The 21,772-nt window shown below is 45.6% G+C and overlaps 1 protein-coding gene across 8 annotated transcripts in view; it reads right to left on the bottom strand.

The window, feature by feature from the left end:
* The window catches only part of PARG (poly(ADP-ribose) glycohydrolase), a 330,974-nt gene that overhangs the window by 296,918 nt on the left and 12,284 nt on the right, over positions 1-21,772 (bottom strand). For 3 of the 8 annotated variants that reach the window (XM_063958841.1, XM_063958842.1, XM_063958843.1), the window contains exon 3: positions 17,304-18,086. The exons of the other annotated variants lie outside the window; for them this stretch is intronic. In XM_063958841.1, the coding sequence (XP_063814911.1) occupies positions 17,304-18,086 (783 nt within the window). The remainder of the gene's footprint in view (positions 1-17,303; positions 18,087-21,772) is intronic. 8 annotated transcript variants of the gene reach the window in all.

Raw genomic sequence — 21,772 nt, 5'->3', positions numbered from 1 at the left:
TCGGGACCACAAATAGGCTTGAATAGTACTTCTTCCCCTGTTGAACTAGGGGAACCTCGATAACCACTTGTTGTTGACACAGTTTTTGAATTGCAGCTAAAACTATCCCCCTTTCTGGGGAAGCAGCTGGTAAGGCCGATTTGAAAAACCGGCGAGGAGGCACGTCTTCGAATTCCAGCTTGTAACCCTGGGATACAATTTCCATTGCCCAAGGATCCACGTCTGACTGAACCCAGACGTGGCTGAAGAGTCGAAGACGTGCCCCCACCGGCGCAGACTACCTCAGTGGAGCCACAGCGTCATGCGGTGGATTTAGTAGAAGCCGGGGAGGACTTCTGCTCCTGGGAACTAGCCGTAGCAGGCAGTTTTTTCCCTCTATCCTTACCTCTGGCGAGGAAGGAAGAGACCCGACCTCTTCTGGACTTATGCGACCGAAAGGACTGCATCTGGTATTGCGGCGTTTTCTTTTGCTGTGGGGAAACATAAGGTAAAAATAAGAATTTACTCACCGGTAATTCTATTTCTCGTAGTCCGTAGTGGATGCTGGGAACTCCGTAAGGACCATGGGGAATAGCGGGCTCCGAAGGAGGCTGGGCACTCTAGAAAGATTTCAGACTACCTGGTGTGCACTGGCTCCTCCCACTATGACCCTTCTCCAAGCCTCAGTTAGGATACCGTGCCCGGACGAGCGTACACAATAAGGAAGGATTTTGAATCCCGGGTAAGACTCATACCAGCCACACCAATCACACCGTACAACTCGTGATATGAAACCCAGTTAACAGTATGAAACAACTGAGCCTCTCAACAGATGGCTCAACAATAACCCGATTTAGTTAACAATAACTATGTACAAGTATTGCAGATAAACCGCACTTGGGATGGGCGCCCAGCATCCACTACGGACTACGAGAAATAGAATTACCGGTGAGTAAATTCTTATTTTCTCTGACGTCCTAGTGGATGCTGGGAACTCCGTAAGGACCATGGGGATTATACCAAAGCTCCCAAACGGGCGGGAGAGTGCGGATGACTCTGCAACACCGAATGAGAGAACTCCAGGTCCTCCTCAGCCAGGGTATCAAATTTATAGAATTTTGCAAACGTGTTTGCCCCTGACCAAGTAGCAGCTCGGCAAAGTTGTAAAGCCGAGACCCCTCGGGCAGCCGCCCAAGATGAGCCCACCTTCCTTGTGGAATGGGCATTGACAGATTTTGGCTGTGGCAGGCCTGCCACAGAATGTGCAAGTTGAATTGTACTACAAATCCAACGAGCAATAGTCTGCTTAGAAGCAGGAGCACCCAGCTTGTTGGGTGCATATAGGATAAACAGCGAGTCAGATTTTCTGACTCCAGCCGTCCTGGAAACATATATTTTCAGGGCCCTGACCACGTCTAACAACTTGGAGTCCTCCAAGTCCCTAGTGGCCGCAGGCACCACAATAGGCTGGTTCAAATGAAACGCTGACACCACCTTAGGGAGAAACTGGGGACGAGTCCTCAATTCTGCCCTATCCATATGGAAAATCAGATAAGGGCTTTTATAAGACAAAGCCGCCAATTCTGATACTCGCCTGGCAGAAGCCAAGGCCAATAACATGACCACCTTCCACGTGAGATATTTCAGATCCACGGTTTTTAGTGGTTCAAACCAATGTGATTTTAAGAAACTCAACACCACGTTGAGATCCCAAGGTGCCACAGGAGGCACATATGGGGGCTGAATATGCAGCACTCCCTTTACAAATGTCTGAACTTCAGGTACTGAAGCTAGTTCTTTCTGAAAGAAAATCGATAGAGCCGAGATCTGTACCTTAATGGAACCCAGTTTTAGGCCCATATTCACTCCTGCTTGCAGGAAATGCAGAAATCGACCTAGTTGAAATTCCTCAGTTGGGGCCTTTTCGGACTCACACCATGCAACATATTTCCGCCATATGCGGTGATAATGATTTGCTGTAACCTCTTTCCTGGCTTTAATAAGCGTAGGAATTACTTCCTCCGGAATGCCCTTTTCTTTCAGGATCCGGCGTTCAACCGCCATGCCGTCAAACGCAGCCGCGGTAAGTCTTGGAACAGACAGGGCCCCTGCTGTAGCAGGTCTTGTCTTAGCGGCAGAGGCCACGGGTCCTCTGAGATCATCTCTTGAAGTTCCGGGTACCATGTTCTTCTTGGCCAATCCGGAACCACGAGAATTGTGTTTACTCCTCGCTTTCTTATTATTCTCAATACCTTTGGTATGAGAGGCAGCGGAGGGAACACATAAACTGACTGGTACACCCACGGTGTCACCAGAGCGTCCACAGCTATCGCTTGAGGGTCTCTTGACCTGGCGCAATACCGCTCTAGTTTTTTGTTTAGGCGGGACGCCATCATGTCCACCTGTGGACGACCCCACTGATGTACAATCATTTGGAAGACTTCTGGATGAAGTCCCCACTCTCCCGGGTGGAGGTCGTGTCTGCTGAGGAAGTCTGCTTCCCAGTTGTCCACTCCCGGAATGAACACTGCTGACAGTGCTAGTACATGATTTTCCGCCCATCGGAGAATTCTTGTGGCTTCTGTCATTGCCATCCTGCTTCTTGTGCCGCCCTGTCGATTCACATGGGCGACTGCCGTGATGTTGTCTGACTGGATCAGCACCGGCTGGTGTAGGAGCAGGGATTTTGCTTGACTTAGGGCATTGTAGATGGCCCTTAGTTCCAGAATATTTATGTGAAGGGAAGTCTCCTGACTTGTCCATAGTCCTTGGAAGTTTCTTCCCTTTGTGACTGCCCCCCAGCCTCGCAGGCTGGCATCCGTGGTCACCAGGACCCAGTCCTGAATGCCGAATCTGCGACCCTCCAGAAGATGAGCACTCTGCAGCCACCACAGAAGAGACACCCTGGTTCTTGCAGACAGGGTTATCAAGCGATGCATCTGAAGATGCGATCCGGACCACTTGTCCAACAGGTCCCACTGAAAGATTCTGGCATGGAACCTGCCGAATGGAATTGCTTCGTAAGAAGCTACTATCTTTCCCAGGACCCGCGTGCAGTGATGCACCGATACCTGTTTTGGTTTCAGGAGGTCTCTGACTAGAGAAGACAACTCCCTGGCTTTCTCCTCCGGGAGAAACACTTTTTTCTGGACTGTGTCCAGAATCATCCCCAGGAACAGTAGACCTGTCGTCGGGACCAGCTGTGACTTTGGGATATTCAGAATCCAGCCGTGCTGGTTCAGCACTTCCTGAGATAGTGCTACTCCCACCAACAACTGTTCTTTGGACCGTGCCTTTATTAGGAGATCCTCCAAGTACGGGATAATTAAAACTCCCTTTCTTCGAAGGAGTATCATCATTTCCGCCATAACCTTGGTAAATACCCTTGGTGCCGTGGAGAGTCCAAACGGCAGCGTCTGGATTTGGTAATGGCAATCCTGTACCACAAATCTGAGGTACTCCTGGTGAGGATGGTAAATGGGGACATGCAGGTAAGCATCCTTGATGTCCAGGGAAACCATGTAATCCCCCTCGTCCAGGCTTGCAATAACCGCCCTGAGCGATTCCATCTTGAACTTGAATTTTTTTATGTACATGTTCAAGGACTTCAAATTTAAAATGGGTCTCACCGAACCGTCCGGCTTCGGTACCACAAATAGTGTGGAATAGTAACCCCGGCCTTGTTGAAGTAGGGGTACCTTGATTATCACCTGCTGGGAATACAGCTTGTGAATTGCCGCTAGCACCGCCTCCCTGTCTGAGGGAGCAATCGGCAAGGCAGATTTTAGGAACCGGTGGGGTGGAGCCGCCTCGAATTCCAGCATGTATCCCTGAGATACTACTTGAAGGATCCAGGGATCCACCTGTGAGCGAGCCCACTGATCGCTGAAATTTCTGAGGCGGGCCCCCACCGTACCTGGCTCCACCTGTGGAGCCCCACCGTCATGCGGCGGACTTGGAAGAGGAAGCGGGGGAGGACTTTTGTTCCTGGGAACCTGCTGTCTGTTGCAGCCTTTTTTCCCCTACCTCTGCCTCTAGACAGAAAAGACCCTCCTTTTCCACGCTTGCTTTTCTGGGTCCGAAAGGACTGAACCTGATAAAATGGCGCCTTCTTAGGCTGTGAGGGAACATGGGGTAAAAATGCTGACTTCCCAGACGTTGCTGTGGAAACTAGGTCGGAGAGACCATCCCCAAATAATTCCTCCCCTTCATAAGGCAAAACTTCCATGTGCCTCTTGGAATCTGCATCTCCCGTCCACTGACGAGTCCATAAGCATCTCCTAGCAGAGATAGACAATGCACTTACTTTAGATGCCAGCCGGCAAATTTCCCTCTGTGCATCTCTCATATATAAGACTGAATCTTTTATATGGTCAATCGTTAGCAGAATAGTGTCTCTGTCTAGTGTGTCAATATTTTCTGACAGTTTTTCTGACCATGCAGCGGCAGCACTGCACATCCAAGCTGACGCAATAGCTGGTCTAAGTATAATGCCTGAGTGTGTGTATACAGACTTCAGGATTGCCTCCTGCTTTCTATCAGCAGGCTCCTTAAGGGCGGCCGTATCCTGAGAGGGTAGTGCCACCTTTTTTGACAAACGTGTGAGCGCTTTATCCACCCTAGGTGGTGTTTCCCAACGTGACCTATCCTCTGGCGGGAAAGGGAACGCCATTAGTACCTTCTTAGGAATTACAAATTTTTTATCAGGGAAAAGCCACGCTTCTTCACACACTTCATTTAGTTCATCTGATGGGGGAAAAACTACGGGTAGTTTTTTCTCCCCAAACATAATACCCCTTTTTTGTGGTACCTGGATGTAAATCAGAAATGTTTAACACCTCTTTCATTGCCTCAATCATGCAGTGAATGGCCCTGACAGGCATTAGGTTTGACTCATCGTCGTCGACACTGTTATCAGTATCCGTGTCGACATCCGGGTCTGCAAACTGAGGTAGCGGGCGTTTTAGAGCCCCTGACGACCCCTGAGGCACCTGGACAGGCACGAGCTGAGATCCCGGCTGTCCCACATTTGGCATGTCGTCAAATTTCTTATGTAAAGAATCTATACGTGCACTCATTTCTTTCCATAAGTTCATCCACTCGGGTGTCTGCCCCGCAGGGGGTGACGTCCCTTCAAAATGCATCTGCTCCGCCTCCACCTCATTATCCTCATCAAACATGTCGACACAGCCGTACCGACACACCCCACACACACAGGGAATGCTCAACAGAGGACAGGACCCACAAAAAGCCCTTTGGGGGGACAGAGTGAGAGTATGCCAGCACACACCAGAGCGCTATATATATACAGGGACTAACTGAGTTATGTCCCTAATAGCTGCTTTTCGTATAATATATGTATATATACTGCCAAATTTAATGCCCCCCCTCTCTTTTCCCTCTTACTGTTACTGTATATTGCAGGGAAGAGCAAGGGAGCTTCCTTCCAGCCGAGCTGTGAGGGAAAAATGGCGCCAGTGTGCTGAGGAGATAGGCTCCGCCCCTTTTTCGCGGCCTATTCTCCCGCTTTTTATGGAATTCTGGCAGGGGTATTTAATTCATATATAGCCTCTGGGGCTATATATTGAGGTATTTTAGCCAGCCAAGGTGTTATTATTGCTACCTCAGGGCGCCCCCCCCCCAGCGCCCTGCACCCTCAGTGACCGGAGTGTGAAGTGTGAGAGGAGCAATGGCGCACAGCTGCAGTGCTGTGCGCTACCTTGGTGAAGACAGAGTCTTCATGCCGCCGATTTTCCGGACCATCTTCTTGCTTCTGGCTCTGTAAGGGGGGCGGCGGCGCGGCTCCGGGACTGAACACCAAGGACTGGGCCTGCGGTCGATCCCTCTGGAGCTAATGGTGTCCAGTAGCCTAAGAAGCCCAATCCGGCTGCAAGCAGGCGAGTTCGCTTCTTCTCCCCTTAGTCCCTCGCTGCAGTGAGCCTGTTGCCAGCAGGTCTCACTGAAAATAAAAAACCTAAGTCTATTCTTTCTAAGAGCTCAGGAGAGCCCCTAGTGTGCATCCAACCTCGGCCGGGCACGAATTCTAACTGAGGCTTGGAGGAGGGTCATAGTGGGAGGAGCCAGTGCACACCAGGTAGTCTGAAATATTTCTAGAGTGCCCAGCCTCCTTCGGAGCCCGCTATTCCCCATGGTCCTTACGGAGTTCCCAGCATCCACTAGGACGTCAGAGAAAAAGTAGATTTACCAGCGGTAGCTGTGGAAACCAGGTCCGCGAGACCTTCCCCAAATAAATCCTCACCTTTGTAAGGTAAAACTTCCATATGCTTCTTTGAGTCGGCATCACCCGTCCATTGGCGGGTCCACAGGGCTCGCCTAGCAGAAATCCCCATGGCGTTGGCTCTCGAACCTAGCAGACCAACGTCTCTCTGAGCGTCTCTCATATATAAGACTGCGTCTTTAATGTGACCTAAGGTCAATAAAATGGTATCCCTATCCAGGGTATCAATGTCAGCTGACAAAGTATCCGTCCAAGCCGCAACAGCGCTACAAACCCAAGCCGACGCTATTGCCGGTCTGAGCAAGGCACCCGTATGTGTATAAATTGATTTTAAGGTAGTTTCCTGTCTGCGATCAGCAGGATCCTTGAGGGCTGCCGTGTCTGGAGACGGTAGCGCCATCTTTTTGGACAAGCGCGTTAACGCCTTGTCCACCCTGGGTGAGGATTCCCATAAGAATTCTTTTGGGAATCTGCAGTTTCTTGTCTGGAGTTTCCCAAGCCTTTTCAAATAACGCGTTCAGCTCATGAGATGGGGGAAAGGTTACCTCAGGTGTCTTTTCCTTAAACATGTGTACCCTCTTGTCAGGGACAGAGGGGTCATCTGTGATATGTAAAACATCCTTTATTGCAATAATCATATAATGAATACTTTTGGCCACCATTGGGTGTAACCTCGCATCATCGTAGTCGACACTGGAGTCAGAATCCGTGTCGTTATCAGTGTCTGCTACTTGGGACAGGGGACGTTTCTGAGACCCTGAAGGGCCCTGTGACACAGTCAAAGCCATGGATTGACTTCCTGTTCTATCCCTGGACTCTGCTTTGTCCAATCTCTGATGTAATAACGACACATTTGCATTTAAAACATTCAACATATCCAACCAATCAGGTGTCGGCGTTGCTGACGGAGACACCACAATCATCTGCTCCACCTCCTCCTTAGAAGAGCCTTCCGCTTCAGACATGCCGACACACGCGTACCGACACTCCCACACACTCATGGATATGTCTATATAGATAACAAAAAGAGAGTATTTTCTCAAATAAGCGCAAACACATACATGTGATAATATTCTTTTTCTCCTCCTTCAATGGTAGAGAAGATGGTACCACGAATTTGACTTCAAATATATGGAGGGATTTTCAGGCAGTATTGGTTCTTTATAATGCCACAATCAGTAGAAGACGTTGGATCTCAAAATAGAAAGAGACTTCATAGTGCAATAATGCCATAAATTAAAATCAAGGTATTTATTAACAATTATGCACTCACAATATATGAATTAAATAACAGCATATAACCATAAAAATGGTAGATGGTTCTCAGCTTGGGGACACAGCAGATAACACGGATACCCCCTAAATGGAACAGATCCGGACTATTTCACAGAGAGGGACCGTTTGCAGCTCACCCGACCAGACCAACGTAACAGCTCACACAGCCTGAAGCTTTTCGGACATCCAGGTCCTTCGTCAGAGGCATCTGATCCAAGGTGAGCTGGGAGACCGTCATGCCACGGTCTTGTCAGCTGGGTTAGAGTCCTGTTTTCTGGCTGTGGACTGGCCTCTGCCTCTGTTTCCACGGGCTTGACCGCCAAAACCTCTTCCTCTAGCACGACAGGACTGAGACCTAAAAGTGTTGAACACTGGACCTGAGTAAATTCTTCTGACCGATGGCGTAGTTTTAGGATACGAGGTAGACAGAAAAGTAGATTTTCCTACTGCTGCCTGTGAAATCCACTTATCTAATTCCGGACCAAATAAAGCCTCCCCTACAAAGGGGATCGCCTCCACTGCCTTCTTAGAATCTGAATCCACTTGCCATTCTGTGAGCCACAGAATCCTTCTGGCCAATAAAGCCGAGATGCGTGACGCTATCCTGCTAGCATCCTTTGTAGCTTGGCAAATATATATGGCCAACTCTCAGATAGGCTTGGCTAGTCAAACTATTTCTTACTGGCTGTTATCTTCCGCCCCTGTAAACAATTTGACCAGCACATGCAACAATAGCCTTGTTCACCCAAGTGCTGATAATCGTAGGTCTGTGTGATGCTCCAGCAGCCACAAAGATAGATTTCAGTGTCATATCTAACTTACGATATAACACATCCTTTAGTGTAGTCCCATTTGGAATAGGTAAGATTGTCTTCTTAGACAGTCTAGCCAGTGAGGTGTCCACAATCTGCGGGACCTTCCACTTAGACATGACACCCCTGGGTAGTGGGTAATTAGCTGTGAACGGTTTGGGAATGTGGGAACATCTATATGGCTGCTTCCATGCCTCTCCCATCTGATCCTGGGGAGTCTGAGGAATCAGAAACATTGATCTATTTGAGTCTCAGAAACCGCAAACAGCAAAGACCTCAGGTTCCTTAACCTCTTCTTCCTAGAAGTTAGGGACCTGTTTTACCTCTTCAATAAGGGATTCTTCTAAACCTTTGACCTCAGTATCCTCCTCCTGAGGATCTACCTCAATTAACACCTGTACAGACTCTCCCTCCTCATCTTCCTCTTTGAGACCCTCCTCCTCAACCGACTACACTTGTAGTACAGGGAGGGGTCTCAACTGTTTTCTGCACATTGTTTTGTACCTGTGCGGGTGGAGTAATTCTAATTAGAAATTCCACCATAGTCTTGGAAAAACCCGCAGCCCATTCTAAATGTTGCTTGCGGGATTCCGCTATTTCCTTAGAAATATCTGCCAGGGTATGTTCCCATGACCCGGACGTACCACTGCTCCCAGGTTGAGCATCCATTCCCAAGCATGTGTCCCACACCCCAGAGCTACAACATTCTTTTGGCCACACTTTGAACATATGTAGCAAATTTTTGTGGTCTTGGTTGGTGCTTAAGACATGGTAAAGACAAAGACCCACCTAACAGCAGTACTTTCACCCTATTAGAGCATGAGGAGAAAGACCGTAGGGAAATAGAGAGCAATGAACACTGGAGTTGCACAGCTGGAACTATTTGTTTAAATATATACATACACAAATATATATATATATATATATAATTATTTTCCATAGAGATCTTTTTCAGCAGTGGTTTTTGCTTATAAAACTCATCATTCTGTCTCCGCAGCCAGTGCTAGTAAGAATAATAATAATAATAAATTTACAGGAGCTTTGTCGCTTGCTCTGACTGCCCTCCTCTACATTAACCTAATGAGACCTCCCTCTCACGGAAGACCGCTGTGGCCGGAGAGACCCCCAGCCCACGAGGACAATGGCCGCTGCGGCACTGAAGGGGTTACCCCTCGTGCCCAGCGCCATATTAAGGGACAATGGGCGTTTGGCGTCACTGATAAAAGTACTTACGGCGCTGGGCGCGGACTGTTTAAAAGTTTGTTTAATGATGTGTCTTAACATGTCCTATGTAGTGCACTGTGCACAATTGCAGGAATGCATGTTTTACTGTATTTATTTTATATTCAAGATATGGTCACCTGTATTTTAAAGGGGAAGATGCACTTACTGTTATCAATGTCTGAATAATCATCTCCTGTCAGTAGGAAGTGGCATGCTAATGGCCCTGTCCTAGAAGAGAGGTGTGAATGACAAAACCTTTTGATGTGTAAAGATGCTAATCACGGGGTCTATGGGCTTGGAACCTGTTTCATGTACCTGATTTAATTGATATACGAACCCTGAATGGCAGATGCAGGAAGGAAGACTGTTTGATGTGTTGCAGCCTTTCCTGTTGTAATCTCAAACACTGGGTTTGCCTGGAGATGTGACTGAGACAGAAACATTTGTATTTTGAAGCTATGTGATAAATTTATCAATAGTGAATGTTAATCTGATACCAAACGTTGTCTGTGTCACAGGAAGGAGGATATTGTTTTATTGCACTTATCTCCTTTTGAAATGTAATTTATTTACTTGTATTTTCTAAGTTATCCTGATTGGTTGGAGAAGACAGGGAGGGCTTACCTCCCCTGTGGTACTGTGTGGAAATTTGACATAAAAAGGAGGCCTGCATGCCTCCAGATTTGTAGTTGTACCATCTTATTCTGCTGGAACATCTTGCTGTATGCTGTTGCCCCTAGCAATAGGGAAGAGTTCTCTTTAGAACTATTGCAAATAAACACCATTTGCCTCAAGAAGACCGCGTCATCTTGTGACCTACAGGGTTATGCCAAACATAGCCCGTCCTCCGGCTGTCCAGGGAGCACCTAACGTCTCCAAGTTCCGCCTTCCGCCAGCTACCGGCAGAGGCCTAGCAAGTGGCTAGTGGGGATTCGTCAACACCACACAGGTGTGGTAAGGCAGTGCGTCGGTACATACAGAGCAGAACAGTGGTTCCAAACGCCACGGCAGGTTAGGAGTTTGGTGGTGGCAGCATAAACCCGCCCACAGCGCAGTGGGTGGAGTCAGTAACAGGCGGTTACTGACGGTAAGCGGGAATCCCCTATGTGGTCAGGCCTCGTGTGACCAAACCTTCCAATCTGTGCGCAGGAGACGGGACGCGAAAGCGGCGAGTGCTTTCGTACGGGACCGTCCTGTCACAACCGCCCGTTACAACTGCATGCCTCACTGACAGCCTAAAATGGCCGCCACTGAATTTTTGTATTCACATCGTAGCCTGTGTCTCCACTGTGTGGAAATGACTGCTGCTGCCACGCTTACTATACTCATGAGACACGCCTTGTACGAAGCCGCGCACTCACTATACCTATGAGCGCCTCCTTGTATTTCCCCTGGCCAAGTCCCCCTTAGCCGTGGCGGCTCTTTGATGCTCCCCCTTCATCAGAGCATCTCCCCGCCGACCGCGCTGTAAGCGTCGCTCAGTAGTACGGACTGCCTGCCGCCCTGCCTGCACATGACCCTTAAAGGAATAGTCTGTCTGTTGGAGAATAAGCACTAACGCCTGTAAGGGAATTAAGCTACATTGCTGCAAGCCTGCACGCCTCTAATGAAAGTACTCACAGCTCTCTGATCCAGATCCTCTGCGCGAGATGCCGATCCCTTCCACCGGGATCTTTGTCTCACGTAAACTGTTATCACAGTTTATGGGAGTTTTCACCGCCCTATCAACTAGGCTGGGTCAGCTCAATAGTTTAAATAAAAAATTAAAATGATTCTCTTAGGGAGCAAGGGCTCCTTTCTTGTGCTGTTACTGCCAGCACAATTTTTCAAACTGGAGGGATTAGGGGGCGTGAAAGGGGAGGAGCCAGCTGTTCATGAATTTTTTTATTATATTGTGCTACCTCCAGTCTGCATCCTTCACACCCTCCAGCTGTCTGAGATCTCCAGTGTCCCCTAGTGGATGAAAGAGAAATACGTCTGGCTGTCCTTCTGCATCTATTTGCAATTAAGCAAACGCGCCCAACTGTACATGACCTGCCTTAAACATAACCTCCCCTATCATCTCCGAGTGCAGGCAGACTTTAATCTCAGAACTATGCAAGTCTACGTAAGACACAGTGTGTGCATGTAATATCCTGGCATGTGTAGAATGACTGTACACAAGACAGTATGAAGACTGCCATAGAGCTCCCTCTGCAGCAGCCCCACTGTGTTCTAGGCTTTAAGGATGATGTAGGATAAACAGCTACAGAACCAATGGGAATCTAATAACAGCAGCATTTTAGTACTACACCAACAATCCTATATAATAATGTCTGCCGCTGCTCCTCACCATAATGGGGTAATTCAAGGGTTTGACGCGTCGGCGGCCACTAGATGGTGTCTGACAGAGCAATACGAGTGTTGCAAGAAAGTTTGTATGTCATACGTATGGCGTTGGTCACTGTGTGAGTGGCATTTGCGTGCATTTGGAAGGTAATTGGTAACAAGGAAAAAAGGTTGATTCATATATTCGCAATTCAAGATGAATCGTGAGGTAATGGGTGGCAATGGAGAGAAAAGCAGTTCATATTTATGCAATTTGAAAGTAAATGCAATACATTTATTGATAATAAAAAACATTTGGTGGCCACCCGATGTCCATGTACAAAAATGAAAGGTACAAGTGAAGAGCTGGTGTGCTTGGGATATTCTTAATACCCACAAAGTGGGGATATTGGATTAGCACAGAAATTCAAAGAGATATTTTGCATATTTAGGTAATAAAAAGCATAATCAAACATAAAAATTAAAGAGGTGGCACTCTTAAATGTTTATAAAAACTGGAACGTACCCCAAGTGGATAGGAGCCGCAGGTGTTAAAGAATGCAGAGTACCCTGTGTATACCCTGCATAGGCTCCTAGCCTTAAACCATATGGGATGTTGTCCAGGGTCCAGCGGTGTGTAGTCCAAATGGTGTAGGTAAGTAGGGACAACGCCAGTCTCTCTTCTTCAAGTCTTGTGACTACCTGTTCAAACTGTGTCCTTTTTATTGTGGTCTGTTCGTGAAAACAAGGTGATTGGCGTCTGTTACCGATCACTTCCGATATTAGGGGCAGGAAGCAAGAATTAAATAAAAAAAATATTGTTGCTTTTTTTCTTTCTTCTTTTCTCCCACTTTTCTAGTATAGTGAGCAGGGGGAGGCAGTTTAGGTATCCATGAGCAAGTGGGCATTAGGAAAATTGGGTTTCAAACATCTTTTTTTTGCTTGTGATCAGCACTGTTTAGAAAAAGGAAGTAGTCTGTCAGCCATTTTGTTGTGGATATGTGTCCTCATTTTGAACAGTGAAGGGCCATGCGGCAGCCATTTTCTTGAAGTAAAAGAAAGAAGGTTTTCTTTTATGCACATTTGTTCTTTTTAAAACCCCATTAGTTCGATGGTGGGTTATATTGCGATGTGAAGCGAAAGGAGATGAAATAGTATGAAGATATGATAGAGCAAAAAAAAAAAAAAATTTTTCCATCAGTGTACATATTTTGACATATAGATGATTGTCAGTATCCAGAACCTTACCTCCAGTGCGGTGTCCCGGGGGTTGCCATCCCAGTGGTTGGCACGGCTGCAACGGCGGGGAGCTGCTTGCAGCGGGTCCTTGGGCGCGTGTATGGTTTCCGGAGGTCGGGGGCTGGTGAGCCAGGCGCTGCGGTGGGTAGTCGCTGCATCAAAGACCTCTGGCGGTGACTCTGTTTCAGGAAGTCGGGGCTGGAGCAGGGTTAGCTAAAGAGCTGCAGCTGAGAATGTCCCCAGGGCTGGGGGTGGCCATGTTGGAGACCAGAGATCTGCCAATTGAATTCACACTCTGCTTCCAGCCAATCCGGTGCAGTCTTCCCTTATAAAAAAGGAGCAGGCTCAGGGAGAGAGTGCCAGTGCTTCAAGTTACTTTCCTGTGAAAGGTGCTCCAGCTCTGTGCTCCCAGGCTGCTCCTGGTTCCCCGGTTTCGGTTGCTATCATCACTCCGTGACCTATCGCTGCTGTTGTCCTGTCGCTTAAACCAGTCGCCACTCGTGGAGGCGCTCACGGGCTCCCGGTCGTTAAGGGGCTTCGGGTTCTAAACGGTGGTTCCAGCAGGCGTCTCGCTAGCCCAAACCACAGTCTTCGTTTCTTCAGAATCTGAGTTCTTCAGCCTCGCTTTCCAAGCCCAAGCCACAGTCTTCGTTTCGTCAGAATCTGAGTTCTTCAGCCTCGCTCTCCAAGCTCAAGCCACAGTCTTTCAGGTCTTCAAAACCAGTCTCCTACAACCTCGTCTACCAGTCACAAGCCACAGTCTTTCAGACCTTCAAAATCCAACCTCCTTCAGCCTTGTCTACCAATCATAAACCACAGTTTTTCAGTTCCTCAAATACCAGTGATCTTCAGCTCCATTCCTCAAATCGTTTAATCATTGACTACAGTTCTTTTCCCGTGTCTTTCAATTCCTCAAGTATCGGTGTACATTTGTTTCTTCATTAAAGATACAGTTAACCTCCTACAGAGTCCTCACTCTTTCTTCTGCTCAAAAGCCAACTATACACCTACTAGGCCTCCACCTCATGAGTAAGAATTACATTTAACCACCTCGTTTACTTCCTACACAGTCAGCCGTCCTCCCAGCTCAAGCTTGGTTGTCGGAACCTCAATCTTCGCAGAGAGTGACAATGATATGCTCAAAACTGTGCATATTATGGTAGCAGGAAGTGTTGGAAATGTGAATGTGTGCAGCACATGTATTACAGGAACTTTTGATTTCAAAGTCTTGGTTCAGTCCAAATGGTTCTAGACTGAGTATGAAGTTTGTGTATGGTCTTTATCTCTGTGCGGGCCAGATTATTTTCTACATTTTTGTTTTGCCATGTGGGTTTGATGGTTTGTAATCCTCAGAAATATTTGATATGATCCGTTGAGCATTGATGGTGAGTTTGGAAATGTTCTGAGAGATTATGAGTGGTTAGGCCTTTTCTGATGTTTATGTTCTCCCAAATGTGTCTTGAAAGATCTTGATATCCTCCCTATGTAGGTTTTATTGCAGGTGCATGCGATCGCATAAATGACATTTGTGCTGTTGCATGTGATGAAGTTTCTTATTTTTAGTTTTGTGCCATCAGTTTCAATGTCCATGTATTTGGTGGTGTTGCTTTTTACATGTCTTGATCTGAGGCAGCAGCCACATCTTTGGTCCTGATCGGGTTTGACGATTTAGTGGGAAATGTGCTGCGTACTAAAGGGTTTTTTAAGTTAGCCGCTTTCTTGTACATGAAGGTAGGATACTTGGGGATAATGGGTCTAATTCAGACCTGATCATAGCAGCAAATGTGTTAGCAGATGGTCAAAACCATGTGCAGTGCAGGGGGGCAGATACAATATGTGCAGAGACTGTTAGATTTGGGTGGGTTATATTGTTTCTGTGCAGGGTAAAAACTGGCTGCATTATATTTACACTGCATTTTAGATTTCTGTTTTATCACCCCCCACCTAAATCATACTCTCTCTGCACATGTTATATCTGCACCCCCCCCCCCCCCCATCAAACCCACATGGCGAAACAAAAATGTAGAAAATAATCTGGCCCGTACAGAGATAACGACCATATACAAACGTCATACTCTAGAACCATCTGGACTGAATCATGACTTTGAAATCAAATGGTTCCTGTAATACATCTGCTACACACATTCACATTTCCAACACTTCCTGCTACCATATGATTCCCTATCTGGAGTAAATAATATGCACTGTTTTGATCATGTCATCTACATGTCAAAATATGCACACTGATGAAAAAAAAAAACTGTCTTCATATTATTTCCCCTCCTTTCTCTTAACATGGCATTATAATCCACCATCAAACTAATGGAGTTTTTAAAAAAAAAAAAAAAATTCGGATGAAAGAAAACCTTCTTTCTATTATTACTTCAAGAAAATGGCTGCCTTCACATAGCCCTTCACTGTTCAAATGCGGACACACATCCCCCACAAAATGGCCGATGGACCACTTCCTGTTTCTAAACAGTGCTGCCCACAAGCAAAAAACAGATGTTTAAAACCCTCTTTTCCATATGCCCACTTGCTAAGGATGCCTAAACCGCCTCTCCCTTCTCACTATACTGGACAAAAAGGGAAGAAGAAAAGAAGAAAGAAAAAAACAACCAATGTTTGTTTTTCTTACTTCCTGCCCCTAATACCGGAAGTGAGTGGTAACAGACGCCAATCACCGCGTTTTCACTAACAGACCACAATAAAAAGGACCCAGTTTGAACTGGTAATCGCAAGTCTTGAAGAAGAGAGACACTGGAGGTCTCGAAATGCGTTGGTCCTACTTACCTACACCATTTGGACTACACACCGCTGGACCCTGGACAACATCCCATATGGTTTAAGGCTAGGAGCCTATGCAGGGTATACCGGGTACTCTGCATACTTTAACATCTGCGGCTCCTCCTATCCACTTGGGGTACGATCCAGTTTTTATGAACATTTAAGAGTGCCACCTCTTTAATTTTTATGTTGATTATACTTTTTATTACCGAAATATGCAAAATATCTCTTTGAATTTCTGTGCTAATCCAATATCCCCACCTTGTGGGTATTAAGAATATCCCAGGCACACCAGCTCTTCACTTGTACCTCTCATTTTTGTACATAGACATTAGGTGGGCACCAAGTGTACTTTATTATCAATAAATGTATTGCATTTACTTTCAAATTGCATAAATGTGAACTGCTTTTCTCTCCATTGCCACCCATTACCTCACGATTCATCTTTAATTGCGAATATACGAATTGACCTTTTTTCCTTGTTACCAATTACCTTCCAAATGCACGCAAATGCCACTCACACAGTGACCAACGCCATACGTATGACATACAAACTTTCCTGCTGTATCAACCAGAGTGACTAGGGTACCCACATCATATTTGGCTTGCTGAAGTTCAAAGAAGCGCCTGAGTAGATCCCATACACCCACAACAATACGAGTGTTGCGCCATTCAGCCGTGCACAACTGACAGCACTGACATTACGGTTATGTTTTCCTGTCATTTAGGCGGCAGGTAACTAGTATTTTTAAAATATCAACTGAAGCAACAATGCTTTGTGCTGTAAATGGGTAATAAATCCTTTATGATGCATGTTACTGTGCACATAAATAATATAGTAATCTGGGTAGAAGCTGGAGCAGACATCACTTATATAGCTTCTCGTTGGCCCACTGTAAAAGTTATTATTTAACCACTTGCTTTGCATAAACGTATAGGATAGAACGTTGCCTAGAGAGCATTACTTGACCAGATCGTATCCCATACGCATGTGCTGCCCCACTGTGTCTCCCATCTTTTATGGAGGAATTAAGTTCTGCACAAGTGCAGAACGCACTTCCTCCTCCTGCTGCGGCCCCCTGAGAGCCATGTTGTGGTCTGTGACTGCTGACATCACTAACGAAATCGTGCCCCAGAGTGCAGTGTGAGCGGCATGCACCAGACCTAAAAGTGCTAGGGGCTGAAAATAGTTCCCCCTCCAGCAAAGCTCTGCCATTGCGATCTATTACCACTAGGGGGTGAAAAGTCATTTTACAATGGGGGCCTATGGAAACGGTAAAGAGGGGTGTAAAACACCCCCTAGGTATATTTCTTGCTAACAATACTTTTTAAACTTTATTAAATTTAAAAAAATAAATAAATAAAAGATTTCTGAGTGTGGTTAAGAAGATCATGAACACACACAAGCAGACATTTTAAGGAGCATGCATGAAAAACTTTACCTCATTTCTTCTGTCCTATTTCCAGGCTTAAGGGGGAATTCAATTCCCTTAAGGTGACCAGACACTGTTTGTAATCTCTGGCTTTCAATACTTTTTGCTGATGCTCCAGCTTCACTAGAAAAACTGTCACCAGATGGTTCTTCATCCTTCCCACTGCAGCTCTCTTGTTGTTCTTCTTTTAATTCACAGTCAGAATTTTTTTCTGACTTCTGGATTGATTCATATTCTATTTCATGATTGTCAACATCCATGGGTGACTCAGTATCACTTTCTCTGTCTCCTGGTGCATGTTCACATGCCGGTGTCTCTTTATCATGTAATGTTGTTCCAACTCCTTCATTTGAAAGTGGCTCTTGGCTTCCAGAATTAGGAGAAGTCGGATTACTGGTTGACGAATTTGTAGCTGTTGACTTACTTTCTTCATCTTTACGGTCTGCATTATTGTCATCTGACGAAGGTTTTAATGTTTTGTCTTTTTCTAGATTGTTTAGGTCTCCAACTCCTTTATCTGAAAGTGGACCTGGGCTCTGTTCTGGGCTTTCAGAATTAGGAGACGTGGGATCACTTGGTGACAAATTTGTTGTTGTTGACTTATTTTCTTCATAGACAATGTCATTTGATTTTTGTGTTCTCTCAATTTCTGGATTATTTAGGTTGTGATCTTTAGTGTGATTTTCTCTGCCTGAAGAGTTGTCTGTATCCATGCTCTCATCACCTTCATTGGTCTTTCCATCTGAGCTCATCTTGATGGCTATAAGGCTGTGATTGCGTTTACTAGGACACCTGCACATCAACAGAAATTTGGATAACTTTACAGTGCTGAGAACCCTTTAAAAAGGTGGATTTTTCTCCAAAACTTAGCAAGATATTCTTCTGGGACATTACATATATAACATATGACAAATAAATACAAGAACAAGAGAGGAATAAAAGAAAAACAATGCAAATGTAGAAGCAACATTACATGGACTTTTTTTTTTGTGTGGGGGGATGTAACATTGGTATGACGTGATATTCAGGGATAGAACATAGAGACCGCCAGCCATGGGCGTAGCTACCATAGGTGCAGGGAGTGCAGCTGCTACTTGGCCCTGAGCTTAGGGGGGCCCACCTTTGCTTTCAAAGTTACATGCGTTATATACATTTTTCACCATTGGGTGGTACATAGGAGCCCTTATAATCCTGTGCCTTGTGGCCTACAATTTATCTATTTATGTTCCTGGACCTGTTTATTGTAATGTAGTAAAAAATTAACTGGAGGGCATTATAATGTTACATAATATGAACTGGGGACACTGTATGTAATGTAATATGAATTGGGATTACTGTGTTGCATACTGTGTACTGGCAGCCCTGCAATGTGACATAATGTGAACTATTTCACTAATAGGGATCATAAAATGTACTAGGGCAAAACTATGGGGTATAACATTAACTAAGACTCTACTATGGTTCAGAAAATGAACTACAGTAGGAAACTAATATGTGGCTTAAAATTAACACCTGCTACGGAGAGGTGTCACTCAAGAAGCATTGGGACAGGGGCCCCTTCAAAATGTTGCTAATGGGCCCACAAAGTTCTGGCTACGCCCCTGCCGCCAGCATTACCAATAAGACTCTACTCATCATTTATCTAGCACCTTCTAGAAGATAATAGCTTGAATCTGATTGGTTGCTATGGGCAACATCACAACGCTCTTTAGTAAATATACCCCCATGTGGGGGGTTTCTTCTTCCCTCCCTATTATTGATTTGCAATTTTCAATTTAGAAAATATCTGAATGGAAATCTCCAGATCATAATGCAGCAATGAAATCGATAAATAAAACAGAAGAAATGCAAGACCTGATGGAATGCTTTGAATCATCTTCTCACACAATAATAATAACAACGTACAGAACGACCATTAACACAATACTGCTTGTTTACATGCAAGAGAAAAGAGTACCAGCCTATTAACATATTTAGGTCACACAACAGACCCAACACTGAGTGTGGCTGGGGATGAATATAGAGAATAGGCTCAACACTCGGAATAGTTCATTCATCTCTCGGCTTCCTATGTTCTGGAAGCCCTCATCGCCCGATATTTCATTACACTGACACATGCCTTTTACTAAAATGCATTTTATCTACATTTGTGACTTGTTTTATTAATAAGTAGGTAGTGATATCTGGGCTACAGATCTACAGTGTCTAGATCAGGCTGGGGATCCTTCGGCCCTCCAGCTGTTGTTGAACTACACATACCAGCATGCCTTGCTAGAGTTTTGCTATTTGGCCATGCTAAAACTGTTGCAGGGCATGCTGGGATGTGTTGTACAACAACAGCTGGAGGGCCGAAGGTTCTCCATCCATGATCTAGATAGACAGTCAATAGGTCAACATAGTCAAAAGGTCAACATGGTCCTTAGGTCAACAGTGCTTATGGTTGACAGGGTCAAATGGTCAACACACATAGTGTTCACTCTAGGCTGTTTTAGCAGGGCGCCGCGCCCTGCCCGTTTTTTAACAGGCAAAACCCGCCCTGCCCCCCCTGCTAGAACAGCCGCCCGCTCCCTGCCCTCCCGGCGTGTATAGATGCCGTGCGCATGCGCGCGGCATTCATTCACGCATTGGGAGAGGGCTGGGGTAAGCCCAGCACCGACGGAGGTGCTGGGCACGCCCCCAACAGTGACGTCGCCGGCCACAGACGCTCTCTATAGTAGCGTCTGTGGGCCGCACCGCCCCCTAAAATGACGGAGGCGTGGCCACGTCCCCTCATTTGCGTGGCCACGCCCCCTCATTTGCGTGGTCGACCCCCAATTTCAGGCGCGCGCACATGTGCCCCCGGAGTCCGGCGCCCTGCCCCTTTTCACTTTTAGAGTGAACACTACACACACATGGTCAACATGAGTTTTTTTTTATTCTTTTCACATTTTTCATACTTTACTATCCACGTGGACTACGCCTGGGAACAGTAACCCTTCGTTCGCCAATGTAAGGGGACGCGGTACACTAATTGGGGTTCCCTGTGCTGTGACAGCGAAGCAGACGTGGAAAAACAGTTAAAAATGTGGTGCTGACCTTTTTTGTGTCTACATTTTATCATGTTGTGCTTTTCATGTGTCAACCTTTTGACCCTGTCGTTTTTTTTTTTTTTTTTTTTTTTTTTAACAGTTCTACCTTTCTCATTATGACCATGTTGACCTTGTGAGGTCGATCTATTGACTGTAGACTTTTTGCTTGTATAGCTAATGATCCACACCTGTGATATCTACTATACTTTACTCAGATAAAACAATACAGAATAACTTTGATAACTGCAAAAATAAATGCTCAGTGTACCAGCTCAGACCCACTCCCCTATAACTAGTCTTCCTCCGCCATAGAATGGTCAGCAACTTTAGACAGCAATTACAGTGTCCAAAATAAACAGCAGGAATTTCACTCAACTGACATGGTGTAAATCCTTATGTATTCATCAGGATTATGTTGTATTTAAAATAACAAATTGCAATACTATGGGGGTATTCAATTAGCTCCGGTAATCTCAGAGCTGTTTATTTCGCCCCCTGCCTATTCAATTGCGGACCATTTTCATCCGTTTTTAAGGCATATTTGCCAATGCCTTTTCACCTTTTTTTGATGAAAAGGCATCAGCGAAAATGGCCTATGTTTTTGCCGGCGCAGGTGAGAAATCATGTGGATTTGCCGATCCGCATGTTTTTTGCTCCTGCTGAATTTTTCGCCTAGGCGAATAAACGGCCCTGCTATTAAATAAAGCGAATCCTCACTCGCCCTAAGAATAGCGAAATGGACAATTAGGAAGTGAAGTTGTTCAATATTTGACTAGGTTCTGAGTACTGTACAGTAAATCAAAGGACCTAGTCCAGTTGGAATACTAAGTGTACTGTACCTTTTCAGTACCAGCAGACTGCCTTTAGATTCTTGAAAGTTTACAAAATGTTTAATTTTATATTATGCATATGCTTTCAACAGTGAATCTGACTTCTTACAAAGAAATTACTATAAAACAACAAACCAAGCACAAGTGGTAATGACACAAATCTGTTAATGTAATATAAACATTAAAGGGTACCAACCACCTAAAAATAAGAAACTTGTAAAAATAATGAATATATATAACTTCTATTAACTACACCAATATTCTAGTACAGACGTCAGGTCGCCATTAGGGAGGGAAGATCAGTCCCTATTTCCCCAAGTTATTATAAGTGATAGCACTACCAGAGATCAGCCAACCACAAGATCTTTTACCGCCCATACTGTTTAAAGACATACTGTATAGGGGCTGTTTCAATTGTTTTCCCCCACGGCTACCACTAGGGGGTGCAAAATGGAGGAATTAATTTGTTGTTCTGTTTAGTGCCTAGTAGCTGTGGGGCTGATATTTCTTCTTGCAGCCTACTAAGGTCAGCACTTCAGGCAAGCAAACAGGTTTTTGGATGCCCAAAGCAGGACTTTAG

Source organism: Pseudophryne corroboree, chromosome 3 (assembly GCF_028390025.1).
Source record: "Pseudophryne corroboree isolate aPseCor3 chromosome 3, aPseCor3.hap2, whole genome shotgun sequence".
In the NCBI taxonomy this organism is placed as follows: Eukaryota; Metazoa; Chordata; class Amphibia; order Anura; family Myobatrachidae; genus Pseudophryne; species Pseudophryne corroboree.
This window is presented reverse-complemented; position numbering and strand designations above follow the sequence as displayed.